The sequence below is a fragment of the Saimiri boliviensis genome, chromosome 19 (genome assembly GCF_048565385.1).
Source record: "Saimiri boliviensis isolate mSaiBol1 chromosome 19, mSaiBol1.pri, whole genome shotgun sequence".
Taxonomy (NCBI): Eukaryota; Metazoa; Chordata; class Mammalia; order Primates; family Cebidae; genus Saimiri; species Saimiri boliviensis.
The window spans coordinates 26,503,483-26,516,375 of record NC_133467.1 but is presented as its reverse complement, the minus strand read 5'-3'; the positions used below and the strand labels follow the sequence as shown (position 1 = coordinate 26,516,375).

The 12,893-nt window shown below is 48.0% G+C and overlaps 1 protein-coding gene across 1 annotated transcript in view; it reads left to right on the top strand.

Moving 5' to 3' along the window:
- Nucleotides 1-11,351, top strand: part of UCK2 (uridine-cytidine kinase 2) — an 89,678-nt gene extending 78,327 nt beyond the window's left edge. Inside the window, exons 5-7 of the mRNA XM_039460050.2 lie at nucleotides 5,714-5,811; nucleotides 8,516-8,564; nucleotides 10,572-11,351. Of these exons, the coding sequence (XP_039315984.1) occupies nucleotides 5,714-5,811; nucleotides 8,516-8,564; nucleotides 10,572-10,711 (287 nt within the window). The 3' untranslated portion in view covers nucleotides 10,712-11,351. The remainder of the gene's footprint in view (nucleotides 1-5,713; nucleotides 5,812-8,515; nucleotides 8,565-10,571) is intronic.
- The last annotated feature ends 1,542 nt before the right edge of the window (nucleotides 11,352-12,893 follow it).

The window sequence follows — 12,893 nt, the reverse complement described above, 5'->3', positions numbered from 1 at the left end:
TAGAGTCGATAGCACTGAGCAAAGGCAGTGGGTAGGGGTGACTGAATAGAGGAGTGAAAGGTGAGAAGGTTTGAGTCTCCGTTGTGTGAAAGAGGCAGGGAGACACAGGAAGTGACAAGGTCAGCTGCTAGTTACAGGACACGTTATTGACAGATTAAGATTTTATAAACTCTGTCTGGGGGTGGTGGCTCATGCCTGTAATGCCAGCACTTTGGGAGGCTGAGGCAGGTAGATCATGAGGTCAGGAGTTTAAGACCAGCCTGGCCAACATGGTGAAACCCTCTTTCTGCTAAAAATACAAAAGTTAACTGGTGTGGTGGCAGGCACCTGTAATCTCAGCTACTCGGGAGGCTGAGGCAGAGAATTGCTTGAACCCGGGAGGCAGAGGTTGCAGTGAGCTGAGATCGCGCCACTGTACTCCAGCCTGGGCGACAGAATGAGACTCCATATCAAAAAAAAAAAGGTTTTATAAGCTGTATCCCGAAGCCCTCTGACTTCAAAGTCTGGATAATTTTTTCTTTTAGGTTCATGAAATAGATCTGTAGTTTATCGCATTTAGCACTGTCATTTTAAGAACTATATTAATGGGACCAGTAGAATCTACAGAAACAAGTCCTGAGTTTGGCCCTTCTGAGTAGTTATAGATAGTCAGTGGAAACTACATTCTGCTTCCAGGTGGGGCTGGGGTCAGTCAGTTTTGTGCAATGAGAAAAAGAATGGAATGGGTGGGGCCTTTTAGTTCCAGCAGAGCCCTCCCCAGCCAGCTTTGTGACTAGGCTCGTGTGACATCCCGGCTTGGGTTTCTTTATACAGGAGAGACAGGCCTGCTTTTAGTGTCACGACTCTGGCTGGGTAAGAGTTGCATGGTCTTTTTGGTTAGAGATTTGAACCCTGAGCCTGACAACCAACCCCTCAAGCGTCTGCCCCAGGGCCTGGCTTGTCACCTTAATCCACAAACTCAGGCCCTACTTTGGTTGATCTGTTCAGTGTCCATGTCAGCTTGTCATATTAGAGAGGCAGTCTGATACACAGGGACAGATACATTTTGGAGTCAGGTGAACTGGGCTGAGATCCTGGTTTTACCACTGACTAGATGTGTGTGTGACTCTGGGCAAATTGTGTTTTAACCTCTTTGTATGTCATTTTCCTATTAGAACGTGGTATTATGATTTGTACTCCTGGGATAGTTGTGAAGATAAGAGGTAATGCAGGTAAAAGGCCTGGTGGTGCATTAGTCAATAAATATCTATGTGGCAGATCAGAAATCTGCTGTGCTGAGATGCTGTTTGTTTTCTGAATTTTCTGACAAGACTGGTTAGGTCCTCCAAGGGGATCTGCTCGGGTCACGTCCTTAGGAGCTGGGGATGCCCGCCCAGGCTGATGCCATCACTAGTCCAGAAGTGGGACTCAGCCTCAGGGATCCAGTGCTGCCGAGGGAGTCCTCGCAGCAGGGAGTGCGAGACCCAGCACAGGAAATTAGAGCCAAGTTTTGAGTGGCAGTAGTGACCCCGAAAATAAAGTGCATCCTAGTGTCTAATTCAAATAGATCATCACAGTGTGGGTTAAATAAACAGAGCATTTCCCCTTCCTTTCTCGCATGGGATTCTTAGGTGAAATGGGAGCAATTCCTGTGGTGGTGGTCGTGGCCCTCTCTGGGGGTTTCTTAGGGCCCGCTCTGCCTCCCCACCTTTCCCGATCAGGCTGCCTGGGCAGGGCTCTGCTTGCTCATTTCAGATCTGCTGACTTCACATGCCACCTACTGCCGAGTCACTCTCCTGCTGGACTCATGGGACTTTTCTGTATGCTATTTCCACAGATTCATTTTCTATCCACGCAGGACAAAAAACATGCTTGGCATGTGCTTTGTGGAGCGCGGGGGTGCTGGGGTAGGGAGACTGGTTAGTCAGAAGCAGCTGTTGAGCTTGAACGTTCCTGGAGACTTGAGTTAGCTCCATGATTTTTCCCGTCTGTCACACCCGCCTGGGCACGTGACCCTCACATTCCAAGCTGACCCTCATGTGGGAGGGATCTGTATTCGAGTAAAGCCTCCCTGGAGGCTACTTCCTTCCTGATGGAAACCCTTGTCCTTCTAGGGATTGGTTTCTGCCTCATCTGCCTTTACCTTCCCTCTGTGCTCTTTACTGCCACCCAACCCTGAATACAGGGACAGGGAGGAAATGGGGCAGGGAGATTTGGGACGGCTGGCACCCCATCTTCCTCATGCAGCATTCACCTAAAATCAGGGCTGCACGGAGCCCTGGGGGATGCAACCTGTTCTTTTACTATAGAGCAGCACATTTCCTCATCGGACTTTTAAAAGCGATTGACTTCACCATTGTCTTTATTTTGGGTCCTTCTAAGTTTTGTCTTTATTTTGGGTCCTTCTAAGTTTTTACTTCAAATTGTCTTTATTTTGGGTCCTTCTAAGTTTTGTTCTTAGCTTTCGGCTAACCAGAAAGAGCCTGCCTGGGTTTGGAAGGGCTGACAGGGAAGCCCCAGCAGGGAATATGGGCACACTTGGAGCTTCCTGCCCCATACCCTGTCCTCCAGACGCACCTTTCCTGGCCCAGCAAACGTGCTGGGGTCAGAGCGCTGATAGAGGGGCTGGTTTTGAGCCTCTAGGGTTTCCAGATTCGGCCCTGTTCCCTGACTCTGCCTGAGGAGCAGGGCCTTTTGGTGCAGGGAACTGACTGGCCCTCTGTTGTCCTTGGCTCTGGGAGGCCCAGTCTACCCGAGGTGATAGTTCCATCGGAGGTAATTGGGGAGCAGAGGTGGGCAAGGCCTTGTGATGTTGTGTGTTCCCAGCGTCTGGGCAATATTCTGACCCATTCCCCGTTTGCTTTTCCAGCGTGGAAGCTGTAGGGAGACTCTCCCCTGTCTTCCTTGCTTCTCCCTCCTCGTATATGTTGTTCCATGTGCTGGTGCCCTGCTCTCCCTTCCCATGTGGCACCCCACCCTTCCAGCTGCCCTGCAGGAGTCCTCCTGTCCTTTGCTGCCCCTGCTCAGCCGGGTCTGACCTGCTTTCCTGAATTCAAGGTTCCCGCCCTCCCACGACGTTGAGCTGCTCTGTCAGGGAGGCACCACCCTCCTAACGCCTCCTCAGGTTCTGTTGTGGTCGTGATCATAGAACATGTGCTATTGAACATGTGCTAAGGCGCCAGCCACAGTGCTAAAGAGTTTTATGCACATCTCTGTATTCCTGAATAGTAACTGTATGAGGAAGGTACCATTATTGTCCCTGTTTTAAAGTTAAGGAACTTAAGATTCAAAGAAGTTAAAGCCACGTGTCCAGGGTCACAGAGGTGGGAGTTATTGGCGTCAGGATTCAGGTCCAGGAAACTTCCCCACGGAGCCCATAGAGGTGGAACAAGAAGCAGCTTTTGGGCTACAGAGCAGATTCACTGTGACTTACCTCCCCCTCCTGCTTTCTGCACAGTTTCCTCTCTCCAGTGACAAAACAGATGAAGCCACCAGGTCTATAGAAGGAAGGGTGCCGAAGGCCCAGGCTGTGGGCAGTAGAAGGACTATGTGACATGGTGTGGATATGCACTGTGTGTCTGTGTGTGTGTGTGTGTGTGTGTGTGTGCGCACGTGTGTGTGCGCATGCACTCACACACGTGTGTTTGCTGGGAGAAGGACAAAGCTTCCTCCAGTGCTAAAGCCTTCAGCAATTGTATGAAAAACACGTGTGGTAAAACAATCCCAGCATCAGGCATTTGTAGGGCTTTAAGTAAAAGCTGGCCAAGCACGGGTGTGTTTGTTTTTTCACTAGCTCTGATACCCTTTTGATCTGGTTTCCTTTTTACTTTGGGCTTTATCTGGAGATGTGTGAAGAATTGGCGGCCGCGCTGACTGTGTGTTTTGGCGGTGCTGCTCTGCTTAGCCACGTGTGCTGGAGCTCTGGTGACTTCTGGGGGTGAGCCACGTGGCATCTCCTCAGGGCTCCTCCTTGGCGAATCTCCCAGCGGATCTGCCACAGCAGCAGGTCACCAGCGGGAGCCCAGGTCCAGCGTTGCAGGGGTGGGGAAAACCATTTCCTGGCTGGAGGAGGCTGATGCCAGGCTGGGTGGGCAAGTCCTGACACATTAGCAACCAACTGTTTTATTGCCAGGTCTCCCATGGAAAAAACACTGCGTAAATCCAGGAGCTGTTATGAAAGTCAAATGGTAGGAGCATTAGTGCCCAGCTTTCTGGAAATGTGGGTTTCCTGACAGTTTTCTAGCTTTCTCATCTTACAGACTTCCATGACACCCCCTTCCTTCCCTGTCCTCTCTGTGTGCACCTGTGCTTGTGTGTATAAGGACAGAATTATTTAGACACATGGCTTTCAGAAGTCCATCACAGATACACCCCATGTTTGTGTACAGTGAGTTTCACCCCATGCTTGAGTCTGTTCATTGAGAAGTGGTTGGGAAGGAGCTGAAGAGCCACTGCAAATGATTGTAAATGGATGTGATAACATTTTGGGGTGAAAGACTTAGCAGCTCAGATGGTAAGGTTAGATTAAGATAAGATTTAAAATGACATCTGCAAAGAGAGGTTCTTTTGATTAAGAGAATCTCCTTCCAAACTCCCTACTTATGGGGAAACTAAAGCTCATGTATAGTGGCAGAACCAGGATGATCAGTCTTATTTCTATTTATTGACAGAAGACTATTTAATAAAGAGTGTTTGAGCTGCCTGTAATCCCAGCACTTTGGGAGGCTGAGGCAGAAGGATCACTTGGGCCCAAGAATTTGAGATTAGCCTGGGCAACAAAGTGAGACCCTGTCTCTATGTCCTAAAAAAAGTTAGTCCATTGGTGGTGGTGTTTGCCTGTAGTCCCAGCTACTCGGGAGGCTGAGGTGGGAGGATTGCTTGCTTGAGTCCAGGAGGTTGAGGCTGTAGTAAGCTATGACTGTACCACTGCACTCCAGCCTGTGTAACAGAGACCTGTCTCAAAAGAAAAAAAAAAATTTTAAAGCGTGGGGCGTGGGAGTTGGGGGGAAGAGTGGTAAAAGTCTTTGAATAAAACTGACCAGGAGGAAGAAGGTAGAAGACAGAAGATGGTGAGTTTGTGTCAACCTGGGCTTCGTCTCAGCCCCAGCCCACCATTTTCTAGACCATGCTATTCTTATCGTTCACTGAGTGTTTTTTTTTTTTGGGGGGGGAGGGGCAAACCTCTGTGCTTGAGCTGGGTGGGAATGTCTAACCCTGGCTGGCTTCTTGGCCTGGCCTGGGCTCTATGCTGCAGAGGGGGCTTGTGTGAGCGCTAGGAGCAGTGAACTGATGGCTGAGCAGTGGCTCGCTGGACTTCTGATCACAGGCGAGCGCGTGCAGGGAGGCAGCGTGCAGCCCAGCCCACTCAGGGCCCAGATTTCTTCCTGTTAACAGCGAACTCTCCAAGGCTGCCCTGCTTTTTTAAAAATTCACACTGAAATTTTGTTTGGATCAAATGTTGCTTGAAACAAGAAGGCTGTTGGCCTCCATGGGCAGCCTTTTGTTTCAGAGAGCATTGTGTCATTGCCGTGTTTGACCATTGTAAGATGTCAGAACGTAAGTTGTCTTTTCCAGAGCTGCTGCTGATCTGCTCTTGGTCAGGCCTCTCAGGAATCCAGCTTGAGAATCATCCGAGTAATTGTGGAGCCTGTGGGAGCTGGGTCCACACCACGACAGGCGAGTGTGTGCTGGTTCCTGCACTGTTTCTTGATTCTTGTTTTCCCTTCTCTTACAGTATTAAGGGACATCAGCGAGAGAGGCAGGGACCTGGAGCAGATTTTATCTCAGTACATTACGTTCGTCAAGCCTGCCTTTGAGGAATTCTGCTTGCCAGTGAGTTGTGTTTTTGGTTTGTTTTTGTTGAATGTAGAATTTAAAATTTGATGATACAAAGGTATGTAAGTTGATGGAGCTCCCCTGCCTGAATCTCACTCCTCTCTCTGAGGGATCCTATGTTCTGAAGTCCTAAGAGAGGGCAGCCCTTGGCCCTTGTGTCCTGCCCCTGTGTTCTCCAGGAGCCCTGTCCTGCTGTTCTTTCTTTGGGTGGCCCTGTAGGGACCTGCCAGCCCTTAGGCAGGTCATTTAATTCCCAGCTAGTTCTAGACTTCTTGCTTGGTGGGATCATGGTGTGAGACCCTTTCCTAAGGGAATATCATATCCAAGGAGAGTCCTCAGCCATTCGGATCTCTGAAAGATCTGCAGTGGGTGAGGTATGGATGCACTGGGGGCTGAGCCTCGAGGTGTTCCCTCCTGACACTTTCCTGCCATCACCGGGGAGCCCTGCTTTGAGCTTGTCTTTAGCTCCCATTTGGGGACTGTCATGCCTTACTGGAATAAGCTTCCTTCCCTCCACCCTTGCAGACTCACCAGTCCTTCCTGTGGCAGCCAGGAATTCTCTAGCAAGGTGGCTTTCAGAGAAGGAAGGATAGAGAGTTTAGTGAGTCAGCCCTCAGCCCAGGAAAGACAGGAAGGGATATGCTGAGGATTGCTTGAGCCCAGGAGGTTGAGGCTGCAAATGAGCTGCGACTGTGCTACTGCACCAGGGTTGGCTACCAGAGACAAGAGGTGTGGTGTGGTGTGGTGGGGCTGCAGAAAAAGATGAATTTAACTCATTGAGTCTTCTCCAGCGTGGCCAAACCATGGTGTGGTTCCTCAGTCATTTATAGTTAGGCTCTGAGAGCAGGAGGAAGGGAATGAAGTGGTTTGGACTTAGCCTGATCTTGGTTGAGATATACTGGGAAGGCTGGAATCTCTCTGACATTTAGGATAGATTTAGAGTAAGGCTGGGTATTAGAATTTCCCTATTTATTCTAATAATGAACTTTGTTCTTTTTCTTCTGGAAAAATATGATCTCCACCTGTCTTTGTTTCTTTAAGGATGTTAGTAGCTTTTACAGCAACCCATACTTGACTGGTTTTAGATGAGGGACAGGTAGACCTTCTGAACCAGCTGAGTAACGTTGATGACTTATCCATTGTCCTGGAGACTGTTGGGTTACCAGAGTAGGTTACTGGGAAGAGCCAGAGGGGGCTGAGGAGCTGTGAACTTTTTTCTACCCATTTCTCAATCTGAGGACCTCTCCTGCTGTTTTTAATTTAATAAGAACACAAAGTGAATTTATTGTTTGCTATCAATTATACTTAACTGTCAGTATAATTTTCTGCTGTTTTCCTTAGTTATAACAAAGCTAAAAATTCTGCACAGACATTTTCTGGGTTATTTCTGCTTGTCGCCACTGTCCAGCCACTCTTTGCTCAGGGAAGATCAGCTCATTCCCCTGTAAGCCAGGAACTTGGACCTGATAAGGGTCTGCTCAGTTCAAGTTGGGTTTGGGGCTAACACTGGTGCCTTTCCGCAGCCGTACGGTGGAAGCTGCAGAGTCAGATGCCCACACGCTTGAGGTGTGATTTTTATGTCGTCTTATGCTAGACTTAGTTTACGTATCCCAGGATGCAGTGATTTGTAGAATGGTTTACAAAATCTCAGCAAATTTGGAAGAACAAAAAAGAAAAAGAAAAAAATACATCTCTTTGTGGCCTTTCTTTTTAAAAAAGATTATGTAATAACAGAACCTACGAACTGGTCGTCAATGAAGATGACTTTTTCTGGTTGTACCCTGTGCTAGGAGTGAACAGTGTCATGTTTCAGAGTGTGTGTAAAAGTCCGAGGTGAATCAGTCTCCTTCCCCTTTTCAGTTTGGGTTTTTCTAGTTCATATTTTTCCTAGTGGAATAGAGGCAATTAAGTGTTTGACTCCAAAGACCATGTTCTGTGCGTAGGTCGTAAGCTGAAACAGTGTCAAGCGTTAGAAATGAGAACTTGGTTGGGCACGGTGGCTCACACCTGTAATCCTGGCACTTTGGGAGGCCCAGGTGGGCAGATTGCTTGAGCCCAGAAGTTTGATACCAGCCTGGTCAACATGGCGATACTCCCTCTCTATAAAAAATACAAAAATTAGCCAGGTGTGGTGGCAGGTGCCTGTAGTCCTAGCTACTCAGGAGGCTGAGGTGGGATGATCTCCTGAACCAGGAGGTCAAGGCTTCAGTGAGCCATGATTATGGCACTGCACTCCAGCCTGGGTGACAGAGTGAGACCATGTCTTTTAAAAAAAAAAATGGAAAGAGTGAGAGAGAACGTCAATCAAAGCTAAATTTTTGTGATGTAGATAAAGTGGATAAAAATCCATGGCAGGCAATTATAAATTGAATTATGAATTGGTTTCAGATTAACCACTCAGTCTGGACCATTTTCCTCCCTGATACATAAAGGTCTCCAATCCTTCTTTCTCATTCCTCATTCCCTGCTTATTTTTTGCATTCACATTTCAGCTAAACAAGGCACTTCCTTAGGTCTCCCCAAATTTCTGTTAATGCATACATTCACTGTGAAGTCGTAAACAATATTTGAAGCCTTAAAAGCTGCCCCTCTGGGCTCATTAGTATGAAGGCTGCCCTTTCCCCATATTGCCTTGGAGAGGGGCTCGGGCCAGTCGTCTCTGAACTTGTGTTAATGCATTTTTAACTGTCTTTCTCTGCAGACAAAGAAGTATGCTGATGTGATCATCCCTAGAGGTGCAGATAATCTAGGTGAGTCCCCGGTGGGGTGTCATCCTGCAGTACATCATGTCTGGCCCTTTGTCAGTCATAATTTGGGGCAGGATGTGGTGACCACACAGGGCTCTGCAGACCTGGCTGCACGGCTCGTCTGTGATCGTGAGTCGGCAGAGCCTTTCCACCTACACGTCTGGCCCTGGGAACAGGCCAGTGGATATAGGCACCCACGTGTTGTGGGGACAGACATGCACTTGTGCTTCTCTGGCAGAAGGAGGGGGCTGTAGATTACCTCTTACTGTCAGTTCCTAATGATGACTTGGATACTTTGCTTCTGAGGCCACCTTTTAGCAACAGCAGATTCCCTCCTTGATCTAATTTAGAATGACCTGCCATCATGGTAGCCCTTTCTAAAGGGAGCTGGTTGCTACTATTATTGTATTTATTTTTCATTTTATTTTATTTTACTTTAGAGACAAGGTCTTGCTCTGCCACCCACACTGAAGTGCAGTAGCACAGTCACAGCTCATCTGCAGCCTTCATCTCCTGGGCTCAAATGATTCGCCTGCCACAGCCTCCTAGTAGCTGGGACTACAGGCGTGCACCACCATGCTCCGCTAAATAAAAAAAATTTTTTTTGTAGAGATGGTTTCATTATGTTGCCTCTATGCAGGTCTAAAACTCCTACCTCAAGCATCCCAGAGTGTTAGGATTACAGGTGTGGGCCATAGCACCTGGCCCCACTGTTGTACTTTTTTGGCCTGTCTAGGAAGTATGAATGTCACTGGACTAGGCGTAGTGTGGCAGAGCTCATCTGTGGGATAGTACCCTGTTTCCTCATTCTCTTTAGAATGTATTTAATTTTCCCTCCATTTAAAAAAGATTAATTTGTTGAGCTATTATTTGGGAAAAAGATAAAAATATTTAACTGTGTACTTTTAAAGAACAAAGACATTCTTCTTCATCACCACAATACAGTCATTGAATTCAAGACACTTACCATTGACATGATCTCTTTTAACTTGGAGATGTTCTCTTTTTTTTTTTTTTTTTTTTGAGACAGTCTAGCTCTGTCGCCAGGCACAAGGCTGGAGTACAGTGAGATCTTGGCTCACTGCAACCTCCGCCTCCCAGGTTCAAGCAATCCTCCTGCCTCAGCCTCCTGAGTAGCTGGGACTACAGGCACATGCCACCACACCCAGCTAATTTTTGTGTTTACTTTAGTAGAGACAGGATTTCACTATGTTGGCCAGGATAGTCTTGATCTCTTGACCTTATGATCCACCCGCCTCGGCCTCCTAAAGTGCTAGGATTACAGGTGTGAGCTACCACACCCGGCCCCTATCTTTTTTTTAAGATAAATTTTAGAAGCATACAGGCCCATTGTTTCGTAGAATTGTCCTCAGTTTGGGTTGTCTTTTGTTTTCTTATGATTGGATTCATGAGCTTAAACTATCTAAAGGAATTATCCCAGGAGAGATGTTGTGATCACATAAGAAAGCATTTGATGTTTATTCGACATTTGGCGATGTCAAATTGACCTCTTGGTTGAGGTGCATAATTTATTTCTTATGCTAATAAAAGATAGCTCTGTTCGTTCTAATTTTTGGAGGGAAAGAGGGCCTTCCATTGGGATGCTCTGCCTTAGGATGGAAAACGAGAAGGTTTCCTGGGGGAAAGATCTCATAACTATTTGATGATATCAGAAGCATGGCTGGTTACCACGTCTGCAGAATTTGGCCTGAGTGCAAGTGCTTCATCCAGTGGTGACTGATCATCTCCTGATAAGAAGCCCATTTATTAAGGGCTGACTCTGCTAGGCATTGTCCGTCTTACTCCTTAGAGCCCTCCTGTGAGGGAGGGGTATCATATTAGTGCCCAGAGGCACTGGGAAGTTGGGTGACTTGCCTGCAAGTGTCAGGGCCACTTCCCTGGAAGTCTTTTGCCTGTGGTTCCTACGTGTCCTTCCGCCACACAGACTCCCACACTCACCCCTGCACCCATGCCTGCACCCGTAACGCTCTGCTGGTCTCTGCCCCACAGTGGCCATCAACCTCATCGTGCAGCACATCCAGGACATCCTGAATGGAGGGCCCTCCAAACGGCAGACCAATGGCTGTCTCAACGGCTACACTCCTTCACGCAAGAGGCAGGCATCGGAGTCCAGCAGCAGGCCGCATTGACTCATCTCCATCGGACCCCGGCCCCTACTCCAGGAGACAGAGGAGGGTCAGGAGGCGCTGCTCGTCTGTACATACTGTTTCCTATGACATTACTGTATTTAAGAAAACACCATGGAGATGAAATGCCTTTGATTTTTTTTTTCTTTTTGTACTTTGGAACGACGAAATGAAACAGAACTTGACCCTGAGCTTAAATAACAAAACTGTGCCAACTACTACTGGTGATGCCTAATTATGAATCCAACGTGTAACCAGTTATAAATACATATATATATATAAAAGGATCTATTTTTGTGTAAATGTACAAATACTGTAAAGCTGTTTGCCATAAGTATTTTGCAGGAGGGTCTGTACTTGAGTGTTTTAGGACTGGAGCTGGAATTCCACCAAGGGGAAATTGCCTGTTGTGTCCCGGGGCAGCAGGCTCGGGCATCTGTGAGAGACAGGGAGGGTGGCTTAGGTCCCATTGCTCCGGAGTGCCCCGTGGAACTCAATGGGAATGGGGTTGGAAACCCGTGATCGCCGCCTCTGTTACATACCACTCTTAGAGCTGGAGCTTAGTGCTGTGTCAGTGAGAGATACACTTGTTTTTTTTGTTTTTGTTTTTGTTTTTTTTTTGAGTTGAAATTAGGTAAAACCTCAACTCAAAAATCAAACTCAGGGAAGAGGCCCACTGAGGAGAACAAGTCTTCTGCATTTCCTTTTTGCCCTGCTCCCACCCTCCTGCCTCTGGCTGTTTGGTAGCATGGTGACTCCTCACCATCCTGCTTCTCTGTCTCTCCCGGAAGCCAGAGCTGCCTCTTTTCCTTCCCTGGAAGAGATTTTTATGGGATCACTTCCTGATAGAAGATGAGAAGGAAGGGGCAGAATTGTGCCTGCTGTCATATCTGAAAAATCACTGGTTCTTTCAGCCTCCCAGGGACGTAACTGATCTGACTCCGTGGGCTTTTTTCCTGTCTGGTGGAATACAGAGTGGCCCACTGCGGGCTGGGCTTGGGTGAGGGCTTCTGGTAACTGACACTGGCAGCAGCTCCTCGCGGGGTGGCAGGGGAGCTCTGTCGGTGGATGGGTAGTAGTTTCTGTTTCCTGGAAGCTTGCAGTGAAGTGAGGAGAGTAACTTTGGTCAGAGATTCTCACTAGCAGCATCACGGCCAGGAGGATTTACTTATTTGCAATACCGCCTAGTGGCTATGGCAGCTGCAGAGGATAAAAGGGGCTTGGAAAAGCAATTTTAAAAAAGTATTTAAAAGGACAGTATTTAAATCATAGGTACCTAAGTTGGAATCTGAGGTTGAAATATTTGGGGTGGAAATTTCTAGCTTTCCTGAGAGCCGCTGCTTGGTGGCAACGTTTTCTCTGAAAGTACGGATTCCTGACATTCTTGGGGGAGGGGAGCCCAAGTGAGCCCCGAAGGAGGTCTGATTATTATAGAGGCCTGAGCCTCGCTACCGCAGAAGAGCCAGAGATTTTCATTTCAGTGTTGACCACCCTAGTGCTTGGGGGACTGTGCCCTTAACTATCCCACTGTGGCTGCCATTGCTAGAAACATTTTGGAGAGCCTCTTTTCATTGCCCTTAGAGCCTCTTCGAGCCATTCAGGTAACTGGTCTCCATTACCACCTGGTCACACCAAATTTTCCCTTCAGACTCTGCACCATCCAGTCTTGATTTCCCTCTTCTGGGCTCAGTTTGACTCTAAGTCTGTTTTGCTATTTCAGAAAAGTCAAACCTAGTCCTCCACAGAGCTTGCCACCCAGAGATGTTCAGGAGACCACGCAGGCTCTGAAAGGAGCTCCTAGTCACAGCAGCCGCCTATTTGAACCAAGGGAAGGGTGCCAAGGTGCCTCCTTTGAAAGCCGGTGCTCACTGGGATGGCTGAATTCTGGAGTGTGTGTTCAGGATTGATCATTGTTACCCTTGTAGTCATGCCTTGATCACTTCGAGATGAAGCAGGGATCGCAGGCCTGGGTTAGCATCCTGAGGACACAGGGGCCCTGGCCTTGATGGCGCGGGCTATGCTCAGGTGAAGCCCACCCCTGTCTGGGAGAGAGCCTTGGTCTTTCAGTGGGCAGCGTGCTCAACTTTACTTGAAGCTCCCAGGTGCCAAACCATTTAGTGCCTTGGCTGTTTATCCCACTGCCTTGGAAGATGGACTCGTCTCATCTCTGAGCCTTTACCTAGCC